Genomic DNA, 23,431 nt, shown 5'->3' with positions numbered 1-23,431 from the left:
TCCAGACAAGAGAGAGCAAGCTAAGAGAAAGTGCATGTCGTGAAGGGGTCGAGTGTGAATGGGAGCTTGAAGTAGCTTTGATTTAAATAAACAAAATGGGTGTTTTAATATTTTTTTTAAATGATCTAACGAAGGGTGGCGAGCAGTAAGGGAGTGTCGTTTGGAAGAGGGCGTCATTTTGCAAGGGATATCGAGTCGAAGGTCGATGAGGATGGGGAGACTGAGGCCAGGATGATGAGGCTTTCAAGCATGCCATGAGAGAGGCCGTGGAGATCAAGCCATGCTAGGAAGAGCGAGGGCTGTAGTAGGTAGGCCATGATGAGGAGTCGCATCCATAAGAAGGGGCGCTAGTTCTCTACAGGCTACCGAGAGCGAAGGGAACTGAGCATGAGAGGAGCCTGTGCATCTTGCGTGAGGATAATAATGTAGGCTATGTGCCGAAGTAGAGAGCAAGCGAGTTTTGCTTGTTGTAGTGCCGTTTGCAGGCTGGGAGGGTGATGACAGGCTTGCGAGCAAGGGAGAGAGGAGGAATCCACAAGGAACTTTCACTTGTTTCCTATATAGGATAAACAAGTTTATGTAGGGAATCCTTGGTCGTTTGCTAGATAGGAGGAGACCATTTTCCTATGTATAACTAGGAAAAACAATATAACTAGAGAAAGCTCGTTACCAACTAGGGAATTGAATAGTGAAACTAGGAAAATTGAGTTATTTACATAGAGAAAACTTATTGTTGACTAGGAAATTGAATATGCCACTACGAAAAGTGAGTTCCCTATATAGAGAAAGAGTAGGTGCTACGATTTTCGATAAAGAAAAGAAGAGGAGAATCAAGACTGATTCTCCTCATGCAAACAAGAGGTCCCGAATTTCGATTGCAGTTGTAGAGAGAGAGAGAGAGAGAGTGCTTGAGGATTTTCCTGTCCAGGGTGTCATCTCTAGGAGTTGTCGACAAGGTGGCGTGCCAAGGGGAAGAGTGGGCGTAGAGGTTGCGAGCGTAAATCTTTTTTTTAATATAATGGGATGCGACAAAGACATCGTGGCCTGCTGCTCCAGTGGTTAGGCGTGAGGTCATAGAGTCAAGGACTTCATCGTGACTGAGTTCGAGTTCTCCCATCTCTTTCCTTTTAAAGGTAATATGATCCCCTTGAGATATAAGATGGGACGTATGGAATCTGTGCGATAAATGAATATAATAAGAAGAGAGCGAGTAAGAGAGAAAGAGTATGTAAACTAGGAAATGAAGTTGCAATACCCTGCATTTGTGATCGTATAGATGTTGCTCCCATTTTCCCACCTGCACCACCCATCCAATGCGGCAATGCCATTTGAGGAAGTTGTGTCACTATCACTTGCTCAAAATGGATGATGATACTTTAAATATAATAAAGAGCTTCATTAATCACCGAGTTTCTTTTTGAAACCTTTGTTGGCTATGGCAACCCTCATCAGAGCTTCTATTCGACATATAAGCAGGTGCTACAATTTAATGTAATTTGTAAAGTTTTTCCTTATCAAGGGAAAAAGAGCACTTTAATGAGCAAACAAAATCATTTGTGACAAAAGGATCTTCTTTACATCTGGACAACCACAATTTCACAAGAGCTATGTGCATTTCTACATTAATGGACTTTTCCCTTTAACGAGCTCTATATAGACTAAGCCAATAATTGTGAAACACTTAAAGAAAACTTGTATTTTCCATCCAAATTTAAATGAATATCATGCATGTATGACCACAATGAAATTGCATATACAAAAAATTTCTAAGGGGCACGAGGTCCCCTTGGCGGGATCAAAGGAGGAAAATTGGGGTGCAAAGGGAGAGAGAACTGTGACCCTCCACATGTATGCAAAAGTAAACTCAAAAATAAATTCTGAACTCGGACATTGTTAATTATGTATACTCGGGTGAATATACAAACGAGGCACCAAAAAGGACAGTTTGGCGTGAACAACATGGAATGCTTGATGTTTGGAGGGATTAGGGTGTAGGTCGTATTTGTAGCCACGACTGAAGTAACATCACTGCACTTTTGCATGGTCCATCACAAAACGCAAATGAACAAACGTATTGCTGATAAGTTGATCATTTGTTACTTGTGAGACTATTCTTCGTTATCCTTCTTAAAAGGAGTATTTTTCTATAATGCTGAGTTAGGTCAAGCACTCAATTTTTGCTGCCTATAACCATCTTTATTGATTTAGCATGTCTTTATGGCATATCTTCAACAAAAACTAAATAAGATGATCATCTCTCTCTCTCTCTCATGTCTATATGTATCTCTTCAGGTTGCTTTGGGGTAACAAAAGTGCTCTCTCATGATTACATGTGTCCCTTTGGGAAAACAAAAACACTGTGAGAAAAAATTCCACAGTTAAGACTGTCTTGCTACGACCAGTCACGCGCAATCACCTACAAAAAAATCTCTAAAGAGTCTAACTATTTTACCATTAAAAATCAATAGGCCCCCCCCTACCCTACTTGGCTAATTAGGATTTTTTTACTTACTACTTCTAGGTTTAGTTTGGAACTTGCCCGTTTAGCTCCCTGGGTTTTGCTTCTCCCTTTCCCCAACGAAGAACAATTTTCTTTCAAGTGTAATCTTCATACAATAGTTTCTTGAGAGGTTCTTCAGGAGCTTTGGTATTGTCCAATGGAAGTTTTGTACATTAGCTGGAAGACTCTTTCCCTAGGGTTTGTAGCTAGCTTCTCTTGGTTTTCAGGACTGTGGAGTGTGGAGTTTGAGGGTTTGGGCTACCATTTTCCCTTTGAAAGGTGAGCCATCTCCAATTTTTCATCAAAGACTCTTTCCCTAGGTTTTGTAGCTAGCTTCTCTTGGTTTTCAGGACTGTGGAGTGTGGAGTTTTAGGGTTTTGGCGACCATTTTCCCTTTGAAAGGTGAGCCATCTCCAATTTTTCAGTGGCCACTCCATCAATATTATCTACTGTCTTGCTTGGTGGGTGGGTTGCCAGTCTGATACATGAAAGTGAGACTCAGGGCATCACCTATGCATATAAAAACAAGGTGGCAATGAGTTCTGCAGCTCTTAGACCAAGAATATCTTTTGCAAGCATATTGAAGGGTCATGACTCTAAGGTTTGCACTAAGGTCGCAACTACTAAGACTTCAGGTGATACAAGAGCTTAAGAAATTTAACAAGCATCTAGATACCAGTGCAAATGAAAATAAAAGAACTTGCCCATAGGCAAAAGGTAGTGCGGTACTCGAAGACCTATTGGCAGATCAAGTCTTTAGTGCTCTAAAGAAGTCGTTGCCACAATAGGTGGAGGTTGCGGAGGCCGTCACTATCGCGATTCTGCCGACTCTAACTAAAAAGAAGCTAGCCATGCAAGCCCAACTAATGCTTGTGTTTGGCTTTAGTGGGAGAGTTTTGAACAGATATGAGCTGATACAATGGATTCATGGGCTGCAAATCCTGGGGCATGGAGGCTACCTAGCCAAGGGGTAGCCAATCTGAGCTCTTATTCAATGATAGAATTGTGGGCTCCTTTGAAACCAAAAGATCAATCAAGCAAGGATTCCCCCTTGCCCCTCTTCTCTTTGCTATTAGGTCGCATCCTCTGATAACGATGCTCAAAGATGTTGTTGAGTGGGTGGAATGCAAGGGTTAACTTTGCCCCGGAAACAACCAGCTCATGGCCAAGATGTTTGCCGACGACTCCCTCCTCTTCTTGAAAGCCTTCCCTTAGGTGCTTAGGAAGGACCATGAGATTCTGCAGACATTTGTTGTGGCTTCTGGGTCGAAGTGTACTATAAAACCCACACATGTATGGCGGATATGGTCCATTTGGAGGGAATGCACCTGAGTCATATGCACACATTAATATATATGGACTTATACAATGGACCGACATTCACATAGAATATAGGCCGATATGAATTACACTTGAAAATGACATACTTTGTATTGTAATGTCACCTTTAGCTGCTTGATAGCTATCCGGTTCATGTTTTCTTGGTCTCATTGTTTATTTGCAAGGCTAGCTATGTCAATGGGGAGGCCCACACATGTGTGAAAAGTGGTACATCCTAATCTCAAGGGCAAAAGGATATTGTTAGTCATACCTTTGCCGACATGTATGCCCAATGTGGCAAGGCCAGGAAACTCTAAGCTGTTTTCAATAGATGTGAAGCGACGACATCGCTCTAGATGCAATCACATATGTGTTTGTCTTGAAGGGGTCATTGATTGCAAGTTATGTCGAACAAGGGACGAGGGGGAGGACAATTTCCATGTTGAGAAGTTATTTTGGTTCGCGGGCGAGTAATGGGACAGCTTCCAATAAATGGACCTGTCTACCCCCAACTTAAGATGCCTTGAGCCCTTTGGAGGTTTTTGCCTGTGCGCCTGTCTTGTAGCTGCTAAATTACGAAGCATGCCATGGCTTTCTCTGCCGCTTTCGGGCTTGCGAGCCTCAAGGATGGCATTAGAATGATAACGCCAAAACAGCTAACATAGCTTTCAAACCCGTCCTCTCTGCGTGCGGATCCGCCCTTAGAGATATCTTTGGAGGTGCTTGTAAATTTTTAGTTAGTAAATTAGGTGTAGATGTTTTTCCATGAGTTAAGATTTGGTGGGATATTATAATTGGCGGTGCCGAGTTGAATGGAGGACATAGCTCCAGCTAGTTTTGGCGCCCAATATTATCTGCTATTTGCCGCTTAATATTGCTCCTGCTCCAGCTACAGCCCGCTCGCGCGCTCAATCTTTAGCACAGCCAATCCACAACAACTAGCGCGCATCTGCACCTGCAACTCGCTCCAGCTCTTGTACCTGCACAGCTAGCGCGCATCTGCACTTGCAACTCTCTCCAGCTCTTGTACCTGCACAGCCAGCGCACATGCAACTACTGCATATGATGCATTCCCAGCAGCTGCAGCTGCCAAACATCGTGGCGCGCGCTGCTTTCAGTTAATCAGTGGTGACTAGTGATCACGCCACCCTTGCAGCCATGATCGGCAGACGTGGTCCTGCACCTAGCTAATCAGTTGCACCGCCCACCCCAGCAAGTTAGCCGCCGTCATCGCTCTCGCAAACAGCAAGTTCTTCACCGTGTCTCGCAACTGCACGCCGTTCGCCCGTATAGATGCAGACGTACGGATCCGAGTTGGATGTGCAGCTTCACTTTATGCTATAATTGGTGCCGCCTCCAAGCTTGATGCCCTCCACTCAATCGGCGCCAACAACGAGCCCTTAATTGTATCCTCAAACAGTGAAGCCCCTTGGCGCTGCTTTCAACCCCCTGCTTTTAGCTAGCAAAGCTTGGCCAGCGACCTCTTGAAGGACAATGCGCAACCCCGATAGCGCTCAAGCGGTTTATTCATCGAAGCAGTCCGGAATTATAATAAGGTGAGTGGCCTTATTCAACAGTCAAAGCACCTACTTTACCCTTATAATACTTTACCCATATATATATGTATGCCCATTGTGGCAGGGCTCCTGCAATAGATGGCATGCCCATGCATGAGGCCTAGTGCTTTTTGATAAATGTAGTTTTTTTTTAGCTTTAGTTTTTTTCAAATGCAATGATACTACTACTGCATACTATTTTTTGAAATCGTTGACACATAGTCGCTCTTCTTTTAAAAAAATTATAAAGAGAGAGAGAGAGAGAGAGAGAGAGAGAGAGAGAGAGGCCTGTGCATTTGCAGTGCATACACCCCTTATGCATGATGTCATGCAAATTGCAGTTCAGCGTCGATCTTCATGCAATGAGGTCCCGGATCTCTCAAGATCCGCCTCCTCATTTCCTTTACAAAATGTGTAAGACCTACTGGTGGCTTTCATATTTTGTTGAGATACCTTTGCTCCTAGGCTTAGCATTTGTCTTATACATTAAAATTATCTTATATAGCGTTCAAACTTAGATGTACCACACTGAATGCTCTCCGCAGAGTTGTTGTAGACTAGAAGTGTCGCTTGTGCTCAATGCTATTCTTAGGCCTTTCAATTTATACAAAAAAAAAACATAGGAACAGCCAGTCGTAATCATTGACCCTGTCATCTGTCGCAAGAAGTATGCTAATCGACAGATGGGGCGACATGGCCTCCTGAGGCTACAGGTAGTAGAGAGTCCCACTTTGCATTAGTGTAATACACAAATTTGTACATGTATTACCTTCTCTTTAGAGAATCTAACCAATGACAATTCGCCTTTCATTTGTAAATTCTCTTAAAAAGAGCCATATTTTTAGGCATGGAACGTGCAACCAATCCGAATTTTCACTCCAATGATAGTGGGACATTAACATTACACTTTTAAACGAGAGAGAGAGAGAGAGAGAGAGAGAGAGAGAGAGGGCACACATAAACACTCAAACTAATTTGTTTTTTCCAAAAGCTTTGTTTTGAATTCATAGGACTCTTTATGCTAGCTAAGGATGGTTTATATAAAACAGTTTATACTCTAGTGGATAGACTCCACATCCATGTTTTTCATATCATAAAATTGTTTTATCCTAAGGTCCGCAATTGTATAGTTTAAATTCGAATGGACATGTTGTTATTTTTACACTTCGTCACACAAATACATACACTCTAAGATTTGTGCAGGCTTATTGGCTTACACTACAAGCCTTACACTTTATGCTTGAGTTATGTGTGATAAAAGCACTTAATTGGACATAGGACCACATTTGCACATTCACTCTTCTATCTTGCATGATTCTCTTCATGCCACTTCCAAAAAAAAGCGTGCGTAAGGCATGACTAAATGTTACATCTATAGACACATACGCATTTAGAATGAAAGTGTTAAATATTTGATGCTTACTCTCAAACATGCATGTATAGGTTATGGCTGGATAAGAAATCGTAGTTGAGCTTGTTGCTGAGTTAGCTAGACGACACGAAGGAATGATTGTTTGGGCCGAGAAACAGTTCTATGTGTTTGGAAAGGAGAAACCTCCGATACGCATTTTGAGAATAGTTGTAGATGACAGTCGATGGTGGTCAGATAATATGGCTATAGTTCTTATAAAGAAAGTATTATATCCTGCTGACTTCTACAAATTAGTTTATCATGATGTAAATCTTATGTCTTCTAGGATTTTATGTAAAAGGCTTGATGTGATTAAAAGCCTTATTCTTGGCAAGAAATTATGTCTTTAATGAATGTACTCATCATTCATGCTAATAATGAGGAGAACTTTTTGTTACACTTTTTGGAATAATATGTAACTCTCTTATTAAAGTTTGTCAATTTCCTCCATGCGATGTAAAGTATCTCGTAACGTAGCACACCGACCCTTTTGTTCTTGAATCACATATAATTGTGGTCTTTGAGACCCCAACTATCTATTACACCATGACTTGTAACTTGAAGTTCATACACATAAGCATTGCTTCCAAGCCTAGGACTCTCAAATATCTACGCACGCATACCTAAGGTAATCAAATAGCTCCACTTCTAAACTCTGTAATTCTGTCACAGGTCAACATGGCCTCTTCATCTAAGACATTTAGATGTACTTGTAATTACAAGTGTCGACATACGGCAGAAGGTTTTGTAGACTTAGGAAAGAGTACCTATCATGCTCACCTTCAACAAGATGCTCGAGGCAACATACATCCCTCGATGCGAAGGTCAGTTTCAGGCAATATACATACCTCAGCGCCAAGAGCACAATTAGCTTCCAGCATTTCTTCTAACCGATCAGTATGCGCTGACTTGTCTGCTCATGAGAGGGATTTGGAGTCAGTCACATCGAGACAATTGTGGTGTAATTGTAGGGCTTATTGTAATGGGGGCAGGATGGTGAGTCATGCAACTTATACTAGACATTGCAAGGCTAGTCAAAGATATGACGCTTATTGGAGTAGCGTGCATGGTCAAATGCGGAACATAAATTTTGACAAACCATAAAATCCTTCTCCTGTGCACCAAGAGTTGTCACCATTACCTAACCCCTTTGAAAGTAATGTTGCATCCCTTGAAGAAACAATAAATGAGTCAGATAGAAACGCGTGCCATTTTCCTAATGGCAATAATATAATTGGAGTTGAGGAAACACAAGAGGAGGTGTCTTTGTACGACCAAATACTAGACAAGATAGTTGAGCTACAAACCCTTTGGGATGAGCATCAGGCTTCTATAGCTTTCCAAGATAGCATGCTCAAAATTCCTTTTGGGGACATGGGAGGCTCTCGAGTTGGTAGTCATGACTCATGTGAAGGAGAGGTTAGCCTAAGCAAAATTTTAATCCAAGTACCATCTACTTGGGATGGATCCCTCGGTAACATTTATGTGCCAGCTTCTTGGGATCAGCTCAACACAATGTTCTCAGGTCTTGGGATGGTAGAGGCAAACAGATATAGAGTGTCAAGGATCTCTTAACAATATGCATGTTCCTATGTTGTACTATCCCAGTTTGGAAGACAACTATAATGGAAATGTTGTTCGATGCACATGCAATGGATCTCATCATGGCAAAAAAAAACTAAAAAGAGATTTCATAGATTGCTCAGAGAAATGCACAGTGTGCAATATTCCTCGAAAAGAAATATTGTGTTTTGATTACATTTCAATCGGTGAACAATTGAGATGCCTCTCCGAAAGCCAAACCATCTGTCATGACTTTCTTGAGATGTCGAGGAACAAGAACGGGTGGTTAGCAGATGGCAATGCAACCATAGTGACTAATATAGATGAGTTTTGGGATGGTGCAAAATGTAAAGAAGTGAATACATTTTGGAATCCGAATGCTCACTTTGAGTTTCCTATTATTTGTCCCAATGATGATTGCAAACATGCCATTCGAGCTTGGCCAAGCCCAGAGAATGAGATTGAAAAGACATGGATAAATGGGGAGGAGATGTACAAGATATTGTGCAAATCTTGTCGAAAATCATTTTGTAGCCGCAAACACGTATGCAAGGTATTCTTCAATCCATTCTTCTTTGTGCATAGGTGTTATTTGATAAGACTTATACGTTTATTTCTTAAAACTTGTAGGGTGATCCAAGAAACTTTGCATTGCTTTTGCATTGGGATGGTTTTCAAACATCTCGAACTCCTCAAAAGAATTGTGGAGTAGTGGAGATAAAGATTCTTAATGGTGGGAAAAAATCAGAGGTTGGAGCTTTGCCAGTGGTATTTATACCCTTCAGCTACAAGAAGATAATTGGGAGTTCATCAAAGTTGTTTCATGTTTTTTTGAGGCCTGTAATGGAGGACTTGGAGGTTGTTTGTTGATGGAATAGAGATAGAGTTCAATTACCCTCTTGATTTGATCCCAATGTTGTCCCCTATGTCCTCTTCGCAAAGGTTCATAGCTCGAGCTATGTTGATGATGGTGACCGGAGATCACCCAGCCCAATGCAAGATCGGTTGCTTTAAAGAAGGAGGGCAATCCTTTTGTCGTAGATGCAAGTCAAGTGCTCGTTTGGATAGTGAAGGATGTGGAAGATACGTTTATGACAACAACAGGTATCAATTCAGATATCCTCCTGCAAAGCGTCAGATAGAGGAGTCCACTACTTCTATCTTAGCCTCCAAAAGGGCCTTCTCAGAGGGCCAGCGTGAAGCCATACTCAAGGAATGTGGTCTTTCTGGAGTGTCTCCACTGTGGAGATTTTATGACCTACATGGGTTTAATCCACATCTTGACCTAGTTTTTGATTGTATGCATATATTGTCATTAAACATGTTCTCGAAATATATTGGTGCTCTCATGAAATCCCTAAGTAATGATGTGAAAAAGATGGTTGATGATGCCACTGAAAGAGTGAGTAGAGTTGTCCCTACTCACATTCGCTATGTTCGTTGGCCTAGATTTCCCAGCAAGTATCATGAGAGCTACAAGGCAGAGGAGAATTAGAAGTTTATTCAATGGTGCTTACCATATGCGCTATGTGAAGTGAGGGGAGTACCCAAAGACCTCTTTGATTTAGGTGTCCTTGTCATAGAAATTTAGCATGTATTTTTCAACTTCACTAGAGATAATGGATGGTCTCTGGAAGATATAAGTTTGATACGCAAACTCCTTGCATCATGGAGAGTTAGAACATAAGAGATTTTTGGTTCGAACTCAACTCCACTGGAGCATGTTGCAGGTTAGGCATATTCTCTTATAAATAATTTGAATTTATTTTAGAAATCAAAGCTTATTTTGATTTTCTATCTGTTTGGTCAGGGTTTGGTGAAATTATTGATGACATTTTGCGTCATGGCAGTCATGATGTAATATGGTGCTATTTATATGAGCGCATGGTGTCTATTTATGTTCGTGTGAAGACAAATCACAAGGAGGATGAGCTTTCTTTGGTGAACTACCATCGAAGGTTACTCTTCACTAGAGTTTTCTCAAATGTTAAAATAGATAGAGATAGACTTCTGCCAACACAAAGGATCATTAAAGCTTTTCATAATTCTCTGGTCCCCCCAGAAGGTTACTTAGTTGACAATGACAATTGGTTACATTGTCCAGAGTGGCATGGATGTGGGATTCTGAAAGTCTCTTCAATAGAGAGCCAAAACTTTGTGGGGCCTGGCCACAAGGCTCAATGTGGACTCCCCATGTACACAAGTGCTTGGACAAAAGGGGATTGTCATTGGTGGGAAGAAAAGATCTTACCGAGATGCAACTTTAGAGGAGAAAAGATTTTTTGTTGAGTATTTAAATAAAGATGCAACAAAAGTTGGGGTTTATAACAAGGTCTTCTTCAAAGGAGAACTTTACAACGTTGGAGATAACGTAGTGGTCTCGTGCGATGAAGGGAATACACCAAACAATAATGTGGGACATTGGAAGGCTTGCATCAACCACTTCTTCTCAATTGAGCATAATGGCAACTTGAGAATATTCTTTGGAGCGAACTATTATCGCCAAAGGATTTCATCTATTCAAGGGCATGACATCTTACAAATGATAGTACTACAGGAATGAGTCTTCTTCAACAAACAGTTATGCCCTATACTTGGGATTGCATAAGACCCATCGAGTCTTTGCTACACAAGTTTATAGCTTTTCATTGTGGAAACAATATAATTGCATATGAAACTAAAGACTTACAGCTAAGACAACGACTAGTTGAGCTTGGTTGTGTTGAAAGTATTCCACCTTGGATTCAGGAGAATGACATTATCCTTATGAAACCAACCCTAAACCCTTTGTGTTCTTTTAGCACGTTACAGTATGCTGTTGTAAGGGCTGTGGATCATGCTCTCATGCAAGTGAAAGTTGCATGGATTAAAGAGATTGAGACTCAATATGGAGACAAACGATGGAAAGTTTTGAAATAAGATGAAGAGTGGAAGACTTGGTGGCTGTGTGAGAGCAGTAACAAGAGTTGGATAGTTTTAAAAAGAAGAAATATTGTTGTTGGAGGTTTTATAAAGGAGGTTCCTGTTATGTGGCAATCATGACTATACAATAAAAGGTAACACTTGAATCTAAACATAGTTAGTAAATATTTTCTTAGGGGAGAGTAATTTGATTATTTTCGAAAGCAATAATATTAATGTGGTTTATTTTGTGTTTAGTGTACAAATGGCTGGGATCCAATCGAAAGACATTGAAGCTATGGTAAACAACCCGGACTTGGTAGAATTTCTAGAGGCCATGATTAAAAAGGCTAAAGCTGCAACTCAGACCAAGCAAGGTACTAGTGTATGTCTGTTCAGTAGCACGTTACTCTAGTGGTAGCAAAGTTGTTTAATAACTTTCTAATTAGCATTAATATGGGTAGAAATACAAAGTGGATCCTCTCGAGTAGTTGCCTCAGAAAATAAAGATTCTTTGCCAAATGAAAATGGTAACATACTTTGATTATTAGCATCAAATATATGATTCAAAAGTGGTTGACTTTATTAGAACTAATCTTTGTGAATGCTATTTATAGGTGTACGGATTTCTTCATCCTCTAGTAAAGAAAAAGTTAGGGCACCCTCTTAGGACGATATATTTTGTCCACCAAAGGGGAAGGATAGGGATCCTAATAAGCTCTATGGGAAAGAGCTATTAGAGAAAATGCATAAAGAGAATCATGCAATTATGCTTGATAACTATCGCATTGTTCGTCGATTGTTTTGTAATTTCTCTATGCCGGCCGACTTACGTCACAACACAAAAGGCAAAGATGAGATTATACAAATTATTCGCGATAACTATGATAAAATTGTGGTGCTTTCTTGGGAAGGATCTGAATACAAATGGCATGTGGAGGACATCTACAAATGGGTTGTGACCTCAAAACAAGCAAAGCTCAAGTACAAAATGTCAAAGGTATCTAACGTTATCCTTGTTTTTACTTGCTTAATTTACTTTGTATATTTTAAAAAGGATTCTTTAATTATTTTATTTTTGACCTTAAATAGGAGGTGTTTGTGAAAAGTGAAAGCAAAAGTGAGTCCAATGAGGAAAACATCGACCCTACAATTTCACTTGAGGTATTGAATATTCTTACAATAGTAACTTATTATTAAATAATCACTTGAAATTTATCTTTTTTTTATTGTTATCTTTTACAGCCTTCTGTAAATGTTGTCTCAAATGCTAGTGATGAGAAAGAAAAAATGATTGATAGCTTCGAGGTAACTTTTTGTAGTATTAGTCTTTTGAATATAGATGTATATATAGTATCTATATATACTATAACTTTTTGTAGTATCAGTCTTTTGAATATAGATGTATATATAGTATCTATAACACATGATTTTACTATTTCAAGCAGCATGACCAAAGTGTATTAGTCAAAGGAGATTTTTTATGCTTTGATGGTATGTCAAAGGTAATTATTTCATAATTTACTTTTTGTTATCTCTTTCTAACATAACATGCTTGTTCGTGAAAGTAAAATCTGTTCTATTTGTAGGCTGATAAGTTTTTAATGGAAATTAATAACATTGATGGGATTAAAGAGTACCAAGATGAGGTATGTCGTAAAGATTTTATATAATTTGAATACATAATCGGATTTTGTTAAAATGTTATATTAAAATGTAGAATGGTGCTATGTTTAATGATGAGCTTCTTCCTGAAGGGGATCGGGGAGCACCACAGACGGAGAGTGAGAGAGAGAGAAGGAGACACGCACACAGATATGGGTGGGGAGACTGTGAAGTGGCAGCTCCCCCTATACAGTATACTCACTATAAGTATAGGGTAACAGTGGGCGGGCGCCCATGACCTGGGCGACCGGTCAAGGCACATAGGCCTTAACCCCAACAACCTCCCACTTAAAGGCCAATGTGCCTTTAAGCAAGATCTACTAGTGTACAACTAATAGAAGGTGAGATATTCTCTCAACCTATGTCCACTGACTCTCGATGAGCTAGTGCATTCGGCTCTACTGATAGACAAACATCCTGCTGCGGAAGCCACACAGAGCTAGCTCCAAGCTCTACAAAGAGTCTACAAGAGCTCATGCACTCCTGCAAGTATCGGTCCAATACCTGCAAACCTCCCCTATGCTCTATGCCGAGATCAGTCATCGAACAACTAATCAACCCTGCTGCAAATGCTCCCACTGTAGCTGCTATGTCGGGCCTCGATATCAGCATCTCGTACATGAGGACACCGAACGTTGATGCAACCCTGGCAACCTCTGCCACCTCCAACTCAGAACTCAACTCATGGCAATCCTGTCCCCTATCATAGAGACCATGGCACTCTGACTCCGAGCTCTGGAGTGACTCCTCGTGCCCACCACATATCACATGTGTACCAAGATATCCATCTGTCTTGAATCTGCATCAAGCTCTGGCATGAGCATATCAAGAAATGACTCCACAATAGCCGACATCTCAGCATCCATGTGAGTCATCTCTGTCATCACCTCTGATGACTCATCCTGTTGTGACTCACTAGAGCTTTCCCGCTCTACCTGTGCATCCGTAGACGCAACGTGCACAACAAGGTCACTGCTCTGCACTCCATGCAAAGTATCCTGCAACCCACAAGCAAAAGAGGCTCGCCTGCTCTCTCGCTCTCTACCTGGTTGCATGATCACAGAGACAACACCGTCTCTCCCGTGATCCACATGCAATGGGTGACTTGTACCACTTCTGGCACCTCTCGCAATCACTAGCGAACCCAAATGCATCACAAAATCTTGCTCTCGTAGCGAAATCTGACATCCACAATCTCTAAGCTGACCAATCGAGATCAAACTCACTATCAAATTTGGTACATAGCGCACATGTTGTAACAAGAAAGATGCACCACTCGGTAATGACAGTCTCACATCTCCTACACCTGCTATTGCATGCACCGATCCATCGGTCAAACGTACACTGCCAAGCATCCCGCTAGAATAGCTACAAAACCATTCACGATGCGGCGTGACATGAAACATTGCATCTGTGTCTAGCAACCACTGCGAAGGGAGTGCACTATCCACATGTATAGCATATCGTGCATAGCTCGAGGTAAAAGTGACATCCCTGTCACTAGTATACTCCGACACTACATCTGCCTCAACAGTCAAAGCAACTGAGTCCATGGCATCACTACATACATCTCTGAGACTGCCATGTCTCCTCGATGTCGCATCCGACGAAAACAGTGCCGTCTAACGTGTCCATATTGACCACAATACCAACATGTCACCTGTCGGCGTGCTCGTGAATGTACATGTCTCACACGAGTCCGTGATGACTCAGATCTATCATACATATCATGTCATCTGCGTCAAAGTGCTCTCGAAGTAGTCTCATACATAACAAGAGCATATACAAATTCTGCAAGGTGCAAAGAGAGTGTAGATAGTGCCATCTCCTCTAGCTCCTACCACTAATCGTCAAACATGTTTGAAGGTCTACCTGCATCACCACTCAATGGTCGATGCAACCCTCGCTGTGTCAATGCATCAAGCATACACTCTCTTCATGTGTAAAGTCTGACCCATCAAACATGCACATTTCGGAGAGATCATAATGTGAGCGAGTCTGTCTCTGCCATGAGCACAATGTAGCAAACTAGAAAGCAAAACCACCTCACCAACAACACCTGGAAACTGTCTACAACTATGGCCGGAAACACAATGTAAAACCTGTGAGACACACTCCAAAATAGAGCTCCCGCAATGTCAATACAAGCCTCGCCTGCTCTAGTGTCACACTGCAATCTGTGAGCTAATCACCAAGCCCACACTATGCGGTATCGATGCATACACATGCACAAATCTCCCACCTGCAGAGAACACCGCACGCAAATGATGAGTGCAACCCGCAATCTCTACCTAGATCGCATAAATGATACACATTAAACTCTTGAGAAAATTTCGCCAGAGTTTCGACGCACAATGGCTATCAACACAAAATAACCATTGTCCTGCAAGCTCAATACAATGAGCAATCAATGCGCATCAAACTACACTCAACATACATGCATAAGCTCTGCAAAACTATGGCAAACAATGCTCGAAATCACAAGACTCTCCCACCCGAGAGCAAACCACTATCTCAAGCAAAGAAAGATACACAACTCCTCACTCTTGCGAGAGTGGATACAAAAACACAAAACTGTGTCCAAACTGAGAAAACCTGTCAAAGTGAGAGTAAACACTCGATCACAAACTATGGCGAGAATCTGGAAAAAATCCGACAGAATTTCCCCTGAAAATTGAGCAAAAACTCAAGTACAATCTCTACCATAAACCACAACACTACTCAATGCCAATGAGTAGAAATTCCAAAATGGCTCCACATTTTCACATACAATGGCAATCCGCACTCAACGTACATCAACGAAGTGACCGCACATAAGCAAGCGCCAAAACATTTGCAATCCGGAAACTTGATCAATGCAAAAAGAATGCTCTCAAGAGAGCTCACCGGCACTTGAAAGTGCTCGCCAAAATGCATGTATAATGGGCATCAACCATGCGCCATAACCATATGCAAACCATCCACAAAGACCATGAATCCAAGCACAAAATCACTGCCAAAGTATCCTATGAAAACCAGTGAAAGAAGCTCCACCTGTGTGCTCCAAAAAACTGCGTCTCTCAAGAGACTGCCTCTGTGGTGTGTAAACACCTCCGTACTTCGTTGCCCAAGTCTACCAAAAAACCCTCAAACCACAAGCTTAACACAAGCTGCAATTGCATCTTCAGCTCAGAATTTATGCACTCAACTTTAGGCATCTCCCGTGATTCCAAAAGTGCATCAAACTCGCACACAATGCGACAATAGAAAATCTGGAATTTCTGTATACAGTCAGTCTGAGCTGAATTTCAGCAAAACGGTGGGGAATTTGCAAAAAGTTTCTTCTGTAAAGTTGTAGACCACGTCGAAACAGATGGGTTGAAGGGGACTGAATTCTCAGATCTGCATTCTACAAGGAGAAAATCGAATCTGAAAACAGTGTTGCTGCGCACACAGTTTTTAGGGCAGCATCTTCACTTACACACAGTCTTCCACACTCCTTTCTGAGCTTCCACAAGAGCATACATCACTCTCAACTGAGCTCACAAGATTTATTAATCTCTCTACCGTCGAGAGCGAGCGAGCTATCGCCTCGAAGCTCTCAAAGCCGTCGTGCTCTCCACGGTCACCATAGCTCTGATACCAATTGAAGGGGATGGGGGAGCACCACAGACGGAGAGTGAGAGAGAGAGAAGGAGACACACACACAGATATGGGTGGGGAGACTGTGAAGTGGCAGCTCCCCCTATACAGTATACTCACTATAAGTATAGGGTAACAGTGGGCGGGCGCCCATGACCTGGGCGATCGGTCAAGGAACATAGGCCTTAACCCCAACACTTCCAATGTCGTACACGGAGCTATTACATACAGGACAATAAAAAAGAGTCCTAGCAAACAAAGATCTTGATACATCCGTTGAGACTTCTTCATCAAAAGTTCTAGATGTAATTCTCCTTTCGTACTTCTTTTTGTTCTTGAATGTTTTGGTTTTTAAAGTTTTTAGTTTACAACATAATATGGTTTTGCTATCTGTTAAGGCGGTTACGCCGCTAGCGGAAGCTAAATAGCGAGAACTCAACCAACAACAGAATTTGTCAGACGAGGACGGAGCTTGACCCGCAGGCGCATGGAAACAACTAGGTGGGTGTCAAATCACCTACTCGACCTTCTAATGACAATCACTACTAAGGAAATCAAATCTAAGTTCTAAAACACGCAAGTGACTGAAATCCGTACTACGAACGAATGCTATACAAAACAAGATCTAGAATCATCGAATCGATCTCAAACTCAAGGGGAAGTCTATACACTAGGTAAGAACAACACCCTAAAGACTTGAACTGCAAAATCAACCTATAATCACTCCGTGCGATAAACGCGTATGAAGACAGGCCGAAAAATACAGGTGACCTAAACTTGACCCCGATGGTACTAATGTGTAGCTCTACTCGTTGTGGTTCTATAGATATGCTGCACGCTCTATTCCGACACACGAGTTGGAAGAAAACTCACACCGAAGCTCGTAGGAACGTATCACACGTAGAAGCCGATAGCGCGCACTCTTGGTATCAGTGCGTAGCTCTCACCGTTGCTAACACAATGGCGGTGTCGCTTCTCCAATGGCGGCCCCGTAGCTCGCGTAGCAAGAAGATAAGACTCTCTCTCTCTCTCTCTCTCTCTCAGACACAGTCACGGCGCTCAAAAACTCACTTTGATTAATAATTGAATCTCCTTAGGTTACAAAACTTTGGCTTATATACCTCAGCCTTGGAGGTGAGAACATCTCTAATTATTTACATCAGCAGGTGAAATTAAGTCGGGATTACAGGCTGGAAACTCAATTGAGTCTCGTTACTTAATGAATGGCTCAAATCAAAATTAATGTCGGAAAGACATTTATTACAATCAATGGTTACAAAATGATGGGTGTGAGCAAAAATGCGGGTGTGATCCTCTGCTGGCTCAACACTCCCCCCCTCCGCGTTCATGTCGTCCCTGACATGACTTTGAGGCTTGATCAATAGAGTCCTGTCGTCTTGAGCATCTGCAAATGTGATTCGTAGCGTAGGTTACCGATGGTCAAGGTTGGGCTGAATATTTTGCTTTCGTGAGTGAAAAAGCCGGTGTAGAAAGCTTCTTCGAATGTTTGCATGTGGAAGCTAGGCAAAAACATAATTCTTTGGTACAAGAGATGTAACACCTTTGGTGATGGTTGCAATGAAAGATCATACATCATATCCGTCACTGTGTCGGCCGTCGATAGTAGACTCGAGGTCGTGGCTTTATCTGGCGCGAACACTTCAATGCATGCTAAGAGAGTCCTGCAGATTTTCTTTAGCATCTGACACGAAAGGTCAGGAGAGCCAGTAAAGAGTTTGATGGTGCCCGTTAGGGTTTTCACCATGTAGGCTTTACCTATTCTCTCTCCTGCCTTTGGTCCTGGCATCCTTGGGTAATTAAGCCAATTTGGCTTCTTTTCTGCAATCCTGCCATGCTCTTTCCAGCTTCTGACTCTTGGCACCGGGCAGAAGGTTGCATCCTCCCGAATCTCCTTTGGAGCCTCTACCAAGTAGATGAGGTAGGCTGGGTATTTGTTCAGCCAACCTTTCCTCCATCTAGGTTGAGAATCTACAATCTTCTTTGATTGTTCATCCTTTGTGATGTCGCCTTCGTAAAGAGCGACATACTGCTCCTCCTCTATTCTCTTTTTCGTCTTTATCACTTCAAATTTCATCAGAGGGAAAGGCAGGCTGGGTTGCATCCACTCTTCATGGAGCACTTTTGTGTCTAAACCTTGAAGTCTAATGGAGATGAGGAGTCTCCTTTCCCATTCCATTTCTGCCTTGGCACTTTCCTCTGTTGACTTTTCTATTTGGTCCTGGAGCCTTTGTTCTTCTTCTTCAGAGATTCCTGAAGTTGAGGCCACTTCTTGAACTGGGGCTGGATCTTCAATTGTGGTTGCCTCTCCAGTTTCTGGTAGCTCTATGGCTGCTCCCCCTGCTTCTTCTTGTGGTGTCTCTGTTTCTCTTCTTTGTTGCTCTTGGAGGTCTTGGAGCTGTTTGCGGAGGGCCTCATTTTCTGTCCTTAGTGTTTGGTTTTCTGATGTGAGCCTCTCCTCTGCAGCCAATGATCCCTCCGCCATGTGCAACCTTTGCACTTGCTCTAACCTTAGCTCTCTTTGCAAACTTCTGACCTGCTCTTCCAGAGCTGGTACGAGGGCTCCCTCTTGTTCTGTTCCTGCTCTGCTAGCTCTAGGGGTGGTCCTGAGTCTCATGATTGTCCTTTCTTGAAGTTCGACTCTTTCCCTTAGCTCAATGAGCTCATCCTTGGCTGTCTCCAGCTCATCTTCTATTCGCTCCTTTGCTTCCTGTGAGCTTGTTACCTCTCTTGAAGCTTCGGCTAGTTGGAGTATCAAGCCGTCTCTCTCGTTTTCTGCGTCGTAGAGTGATGCTTTATGACTTTCAGATTCAGTCATAGCATTCTCTAACTTCTTCTGCAACTCTGCTTCCTTTTGTTTTGCTGTCTCAAGTGCTACTTCCTTTGCTCTGGATCTTTCTTTAATCTTGCTGAGCAGTTCATGCACCATGTGCATGTCTTTTTCATCTTCATCTGTCAACTTGACAGCTCTTTCTGCCACCACCTCCAATGGCTTCGGATCGTTCATTTTCTCTTTACTCTCCATTGTACCCTTTGTCTTTTCCTTCGTCCCTTTCCGATCATCTTGTTTCCGTAGGGATATCCCATAAACTGCCTCCAGGGCCTCTTCTTCACTGTATCCGATCGCTACCAGATCCTCATAATCATCTTTCTTTTGTTGAACTGGATCTATCTCCTTTTCCTTGGTCCCGGCCTCCGGCTTTTCCATAATTTCTGTTTCTATTTCTATTGTGGTTTCCTCCACAATAATTTCCATCTTCTTCGGGCTTGGTACAACAGTAAAAGATGGCTGATTGTCTTCAGTCATCTTGGCTTTCCCTTTGTTTGCTTGCCCGTCTTTCTCTTCAGGTTCAGTAGAATCATCTATTTTTTTCTTCCCCTTGTCGTCCTTTTGCAGCTCAGCTTTTAAAAGCTGTACTTCCTCTTCAGTATAAGGCTCGACAGGTTGCTGCTCCAGTATGGCCTCCGACTCCTCATAAGCTTTAATATATTGATCATATTGATCAACATGTGGCCTGGCTGAGCTGGTTCCGACTTTACTGGGGTCTGGCACCCACATTTCTTCGAAGTCCCCCTTTAGAGCTCTTTCCGCTCTAAACTGCTTCACCAGCCTTTCCATTCTTGCGGCTTTTTGACTTTTGGTTTGCTTGGGATCGGCCTTCTTCTTCACTTTCTTCTTGAGCGGCTCGTCCACGGCCTCCTCGGGTTCTGAAACTATTTCTAGTTTTCGGCGTGCTCTTGTGGACGCCCTCTTGGATACTTCTTGCTGTTCTTCCTCCTCATCGGCTTCTCTAAGCCACTCATTCTGGGAGGGAATCTGTGGCCCTTGATCCCTAGCTCCAATAGCTTCATAAGCTATTCTTGTTAGGATTTCTCCTCCTCCTATGTACCTTGGCTTCTGGTTGTGCATGGCGATTACTTGCTCGTGGATGTATTGAGCATAATTCACCTCTTTTGGCATGTTGCTCTTCAGTGCCCATGTGATGGTTGTCGCAATGGCATGGGGTGGTGTAGTATACTTCTGCGGTCTTTTACTGCACACATGGAAAAACTGGTTGTATAACCGGCAAAGGGTTGCCGCTCGTTGATCTGCCATATCTGCGTAGGTTGTATTTTGTTTCTTTGATCCATAGACCTCTATGGCCTCCCTTCTTTCTCTGACAGAACTCCCTTTGTTGTGCAGCTTCAATGCATCTGCAATGAGCTGTGGAGTGATCTGTACTTCAACTGTTCCTCCATCGATGGCTGTCAACGTGGCTTTCCCATCCTTCTGAATGGATGTTGTCAACTCATACACTCTTCGTGTGTCTACACCTGATGGTCTCGAGGTGAAGAACCTGTGTAAGTCAGCCTTTTCCAGGTATCTGCTTATGTTCTCCGATCTGCTATAATCCACTAATTCTCGTGGGATCATAGGTACATCGACCGATTGCCCTTGAGGATCTCTGAAAGTCCCCTGGTAGATCTTTATTCCCTCTTTTTCTAGTACTGCTTCCTCCACCCAAGTCTTGGTTGGCTTGAGGGTTTCTGTTGGAATATCAAAAGGTTCTGCCTCTGCAAGAGCATCCTTGATGGTTGGTCTTTTTCTCTTAGTTGCCGATGACTTAGCGGAATCCATTGATCCTGTAACTCCAATTTCAGAAGTTAGCGTCTTTTTAGTACTGAAAGCCGAAATGAAGCTTTTAACTATTCAAATGACTTGAAAATTGAAACATGAGCTATTCAGGGCCTAAGGATGCAATGTAGGTGAAAAAATATGCAAACTGGGCTCAAAAACATGCTTGAGACATCATACGCGTATGATGTCTTTTGTGTCAGAATGACTTCATATTGGTTGTGCTTGTAGCTGATAGTGTATACATGAGTGTCATATGCTTGGATTTGAGTTTGGATACCATTTGGTCAAGTTTTGGCCAGTCCAGTCCAGTTCAGGCTCTTGGCAAAATTTTGAAAGGAAAATGGATTTTATGATCCAAATTGGATAAAACTTGGTGGATTACTTTCAAATGGCATGTAGAACACTTCTGTTTGGTGGTTGAAGCCCTGAGGTGCCAAATTCACATAGTGAGACATCATACGCGTATGATGTCTTTTGGTGCATTTTTGGACCAATTTTTTCTATAAGCTTGGATTTGGCTTTAGATAGGCTTATTCAGTGGATTTATCAAGTTTGGATGGAATTGGGACTAAAAATGGCTCTGGAGACATCATACGCGCATGATGTCTTTTTCATCAATTTTTCATGGGATTGGTTCTGTGGACTCTCCATGTGCTAGTGAAGAACTGTTTATACTCAAATCTTGGTTTGGACTTGAATATGTTGGATTTGGGACAAAAATAGGCTTTGTATGAAGGATTTTCTCTTAATTGGGCTAATGGGGTGATCCACTTGACCAAATGGTTCCAAACTTCATATGTAGCATGTATTAGATATATATAATGGATGTATGATGACAAATGAGCATTTTTGGCTCTGTAAGTGCAAATAGACATTATACGCGTATGAAGTCTTTTGTGTCAAAATGGTGCTTTTTGATTCTAGATAGCTTGTAGATGTGTTAATCAACAATCCTACAAAGTTTCAATGAGTTTGGAGTTATTTTGACAAAATTAGGACCAAAAATCAATTTTATGGCCTACTTTGCGTCTTTTTGGTTTTCCTTGGGTTTTCTAACTCCAATTCTCATGATACTTGGTTCATAGGATGTGATTAACATGTGGAATGAGGCTATGCACTCAAATGTTGAAATGAATGTGAAAATCATGCTGTGAGACATCATACGCGTATGATGTCTTTTCTTGAAATGTTGGTCTTTTTGTGCAAAGAATGCTTTGTGCTAGTGCCCTAAGCCCTGCTAACTAGTTTTCAACTTAAAAAGTCATCAGTTTAGCTAAAAAGCCCCCTTATAGGCATTTCAGTCTCCGAAGTCGTCTTTTTGCCTTGGAGTTGAATTTCTTCAACTTTTCTTCTTGAGAGTTGCATTTCCAGCTCATTGGATATGTTGTGAAGCCATCCAGTTGGTTGACTTGACTTTGGCTCCCCGTTCTCCATCTTTCTCCATTTGGTTGCTCGAAAGCGTCTTTTTCACCATCGGTAAGTGAATCAGCTTTCTTTTGGTTTTGCTTGCAAACATAAGTCATCCATGTATAGTTGAAACTGCTCGTGAAGTTTCATGTCATTTGGTCGTCAATTTTAGCCGTTATGCCAAAATGACGCTTTGTGTGTCCGCAGCCGAATCGGTTGTTCCGACCTACTTTTGGTGATCCAAACCTGGAGATACTCCATGGTTGCATTGCCCTCGATGTTGTTAAGCTTCTGAGAAGTTTTGTGTCGTTCCGACAACTTTTTTCTGTTTGCCTCTTGCAGGCTCTGTTGACCTAGGGTTTTTCCAGTCGTTCTTTCTCGAGCTTTGAGTGCTAGAAACTCATCTCCTATACTAGGGTAACCCACCTCTAAGTTCTTGCAAGGTTTGGTTAGGCGGTTGTGCCCCTACCTAGCGTTCTTCCCCATTCCCCGTCTGCTCTTGTTTCTTGGTTTTGGTGAGTTTTCGCGACAAAAGTTAACGATAAGCATCAAAAGCTTATGGCAACGAGTCTACCTCTCATGTCTGGTGTCCTCTGAGCTCTCGTAGCAGTCGTAGAAGGCGGTAGAAGGCCGGATGCTCCTGTGTGCTCTTTGCTCTCTCCAAGAAGGTAATAGTGGAAATGAGCTTGATAGTGAAGTGAAAAATACTTAACTTCGGGCTTCCCGGATCACTTGTTACCAAATTTGACATGTGCTCCTATCTCGTCGTGAAATGCACTTTAGGATTTGAAATTTCTCAATTTGGACTCCGTTTGACCTGTTTCTGAGAAATCTGTCCACTTTGCCAAAAT

General features: G+C 42.1%; 1 protein-coding gene across 6 annotated transcripts in view; it reads left to right on the top strand.

Annotated features, from left to right (window-relative positions):
- The first annotated feature begins 4,681 nt into the window (after window positions 1-4,681).
- Window positions 4,682-23,431, top strand: part of LOC147423673 (uncharacterized) — a 32,108-nt gene continuing 13,358 nt past the window's right edge. The window contains exons 1-7 of one of the 6 annotated variants that reach the window (XM_086501931.1): window positions 4,682-5,376; window positions 11,510-11,628; window positions 12,166-12,251; window positions 12,344-12,415; window positions 12,497-12,559; window positions 12,700-12,756; window positions 12,841-12,924. In XM_086501931.1, coding sequence (XP_086358057.1) covers window positions 5,315-5,376; window positions 11,510-11,628; window positions 12,166-12,251; window positions 12,344-12,415; window positions 12,497-12,559; window positions 12,700-12,756; window positions 12,841-12,924 — 543 coding nt within the window. In that variant the 5' untranslated portion in view covers window positions 4,682-5,314. Of the gene's footprint in view, window positions 5,377-11,509; window positions 11,629-12,165; window positions 12,252-12,343; window positions 12,416-12,496; window positions 12,560-12,699; window positions 12,757-12,840; window positions 12,925-17,703; window positions 18,175-23,431 lie in introns of those variants that run through there. The other 5 variants (XM_086501927.1, XM_086501933.1, XM_086501932.1 and 2 more) reach the window with 5 other exon arrangements.

This window comes from Adiantum capillus-veneris, chromosome 26 (genome assembly GCF_014529385.1).
Source record: "Adiantum capillus-veneris isolate H3 chromosome 26, ASM1452938v2, whole genome shotgun sequence".
Lineage (NCBI taxonomy): Eukaryota > Viridiplantae > Streptophyta > Polypodiopsida > Polypodiales > Pteridaceae > Adiantum > Adiantum capillus-veneris.
This window is presented reverse-complemented; position numbering and strand designations above follow the sequence as displayed.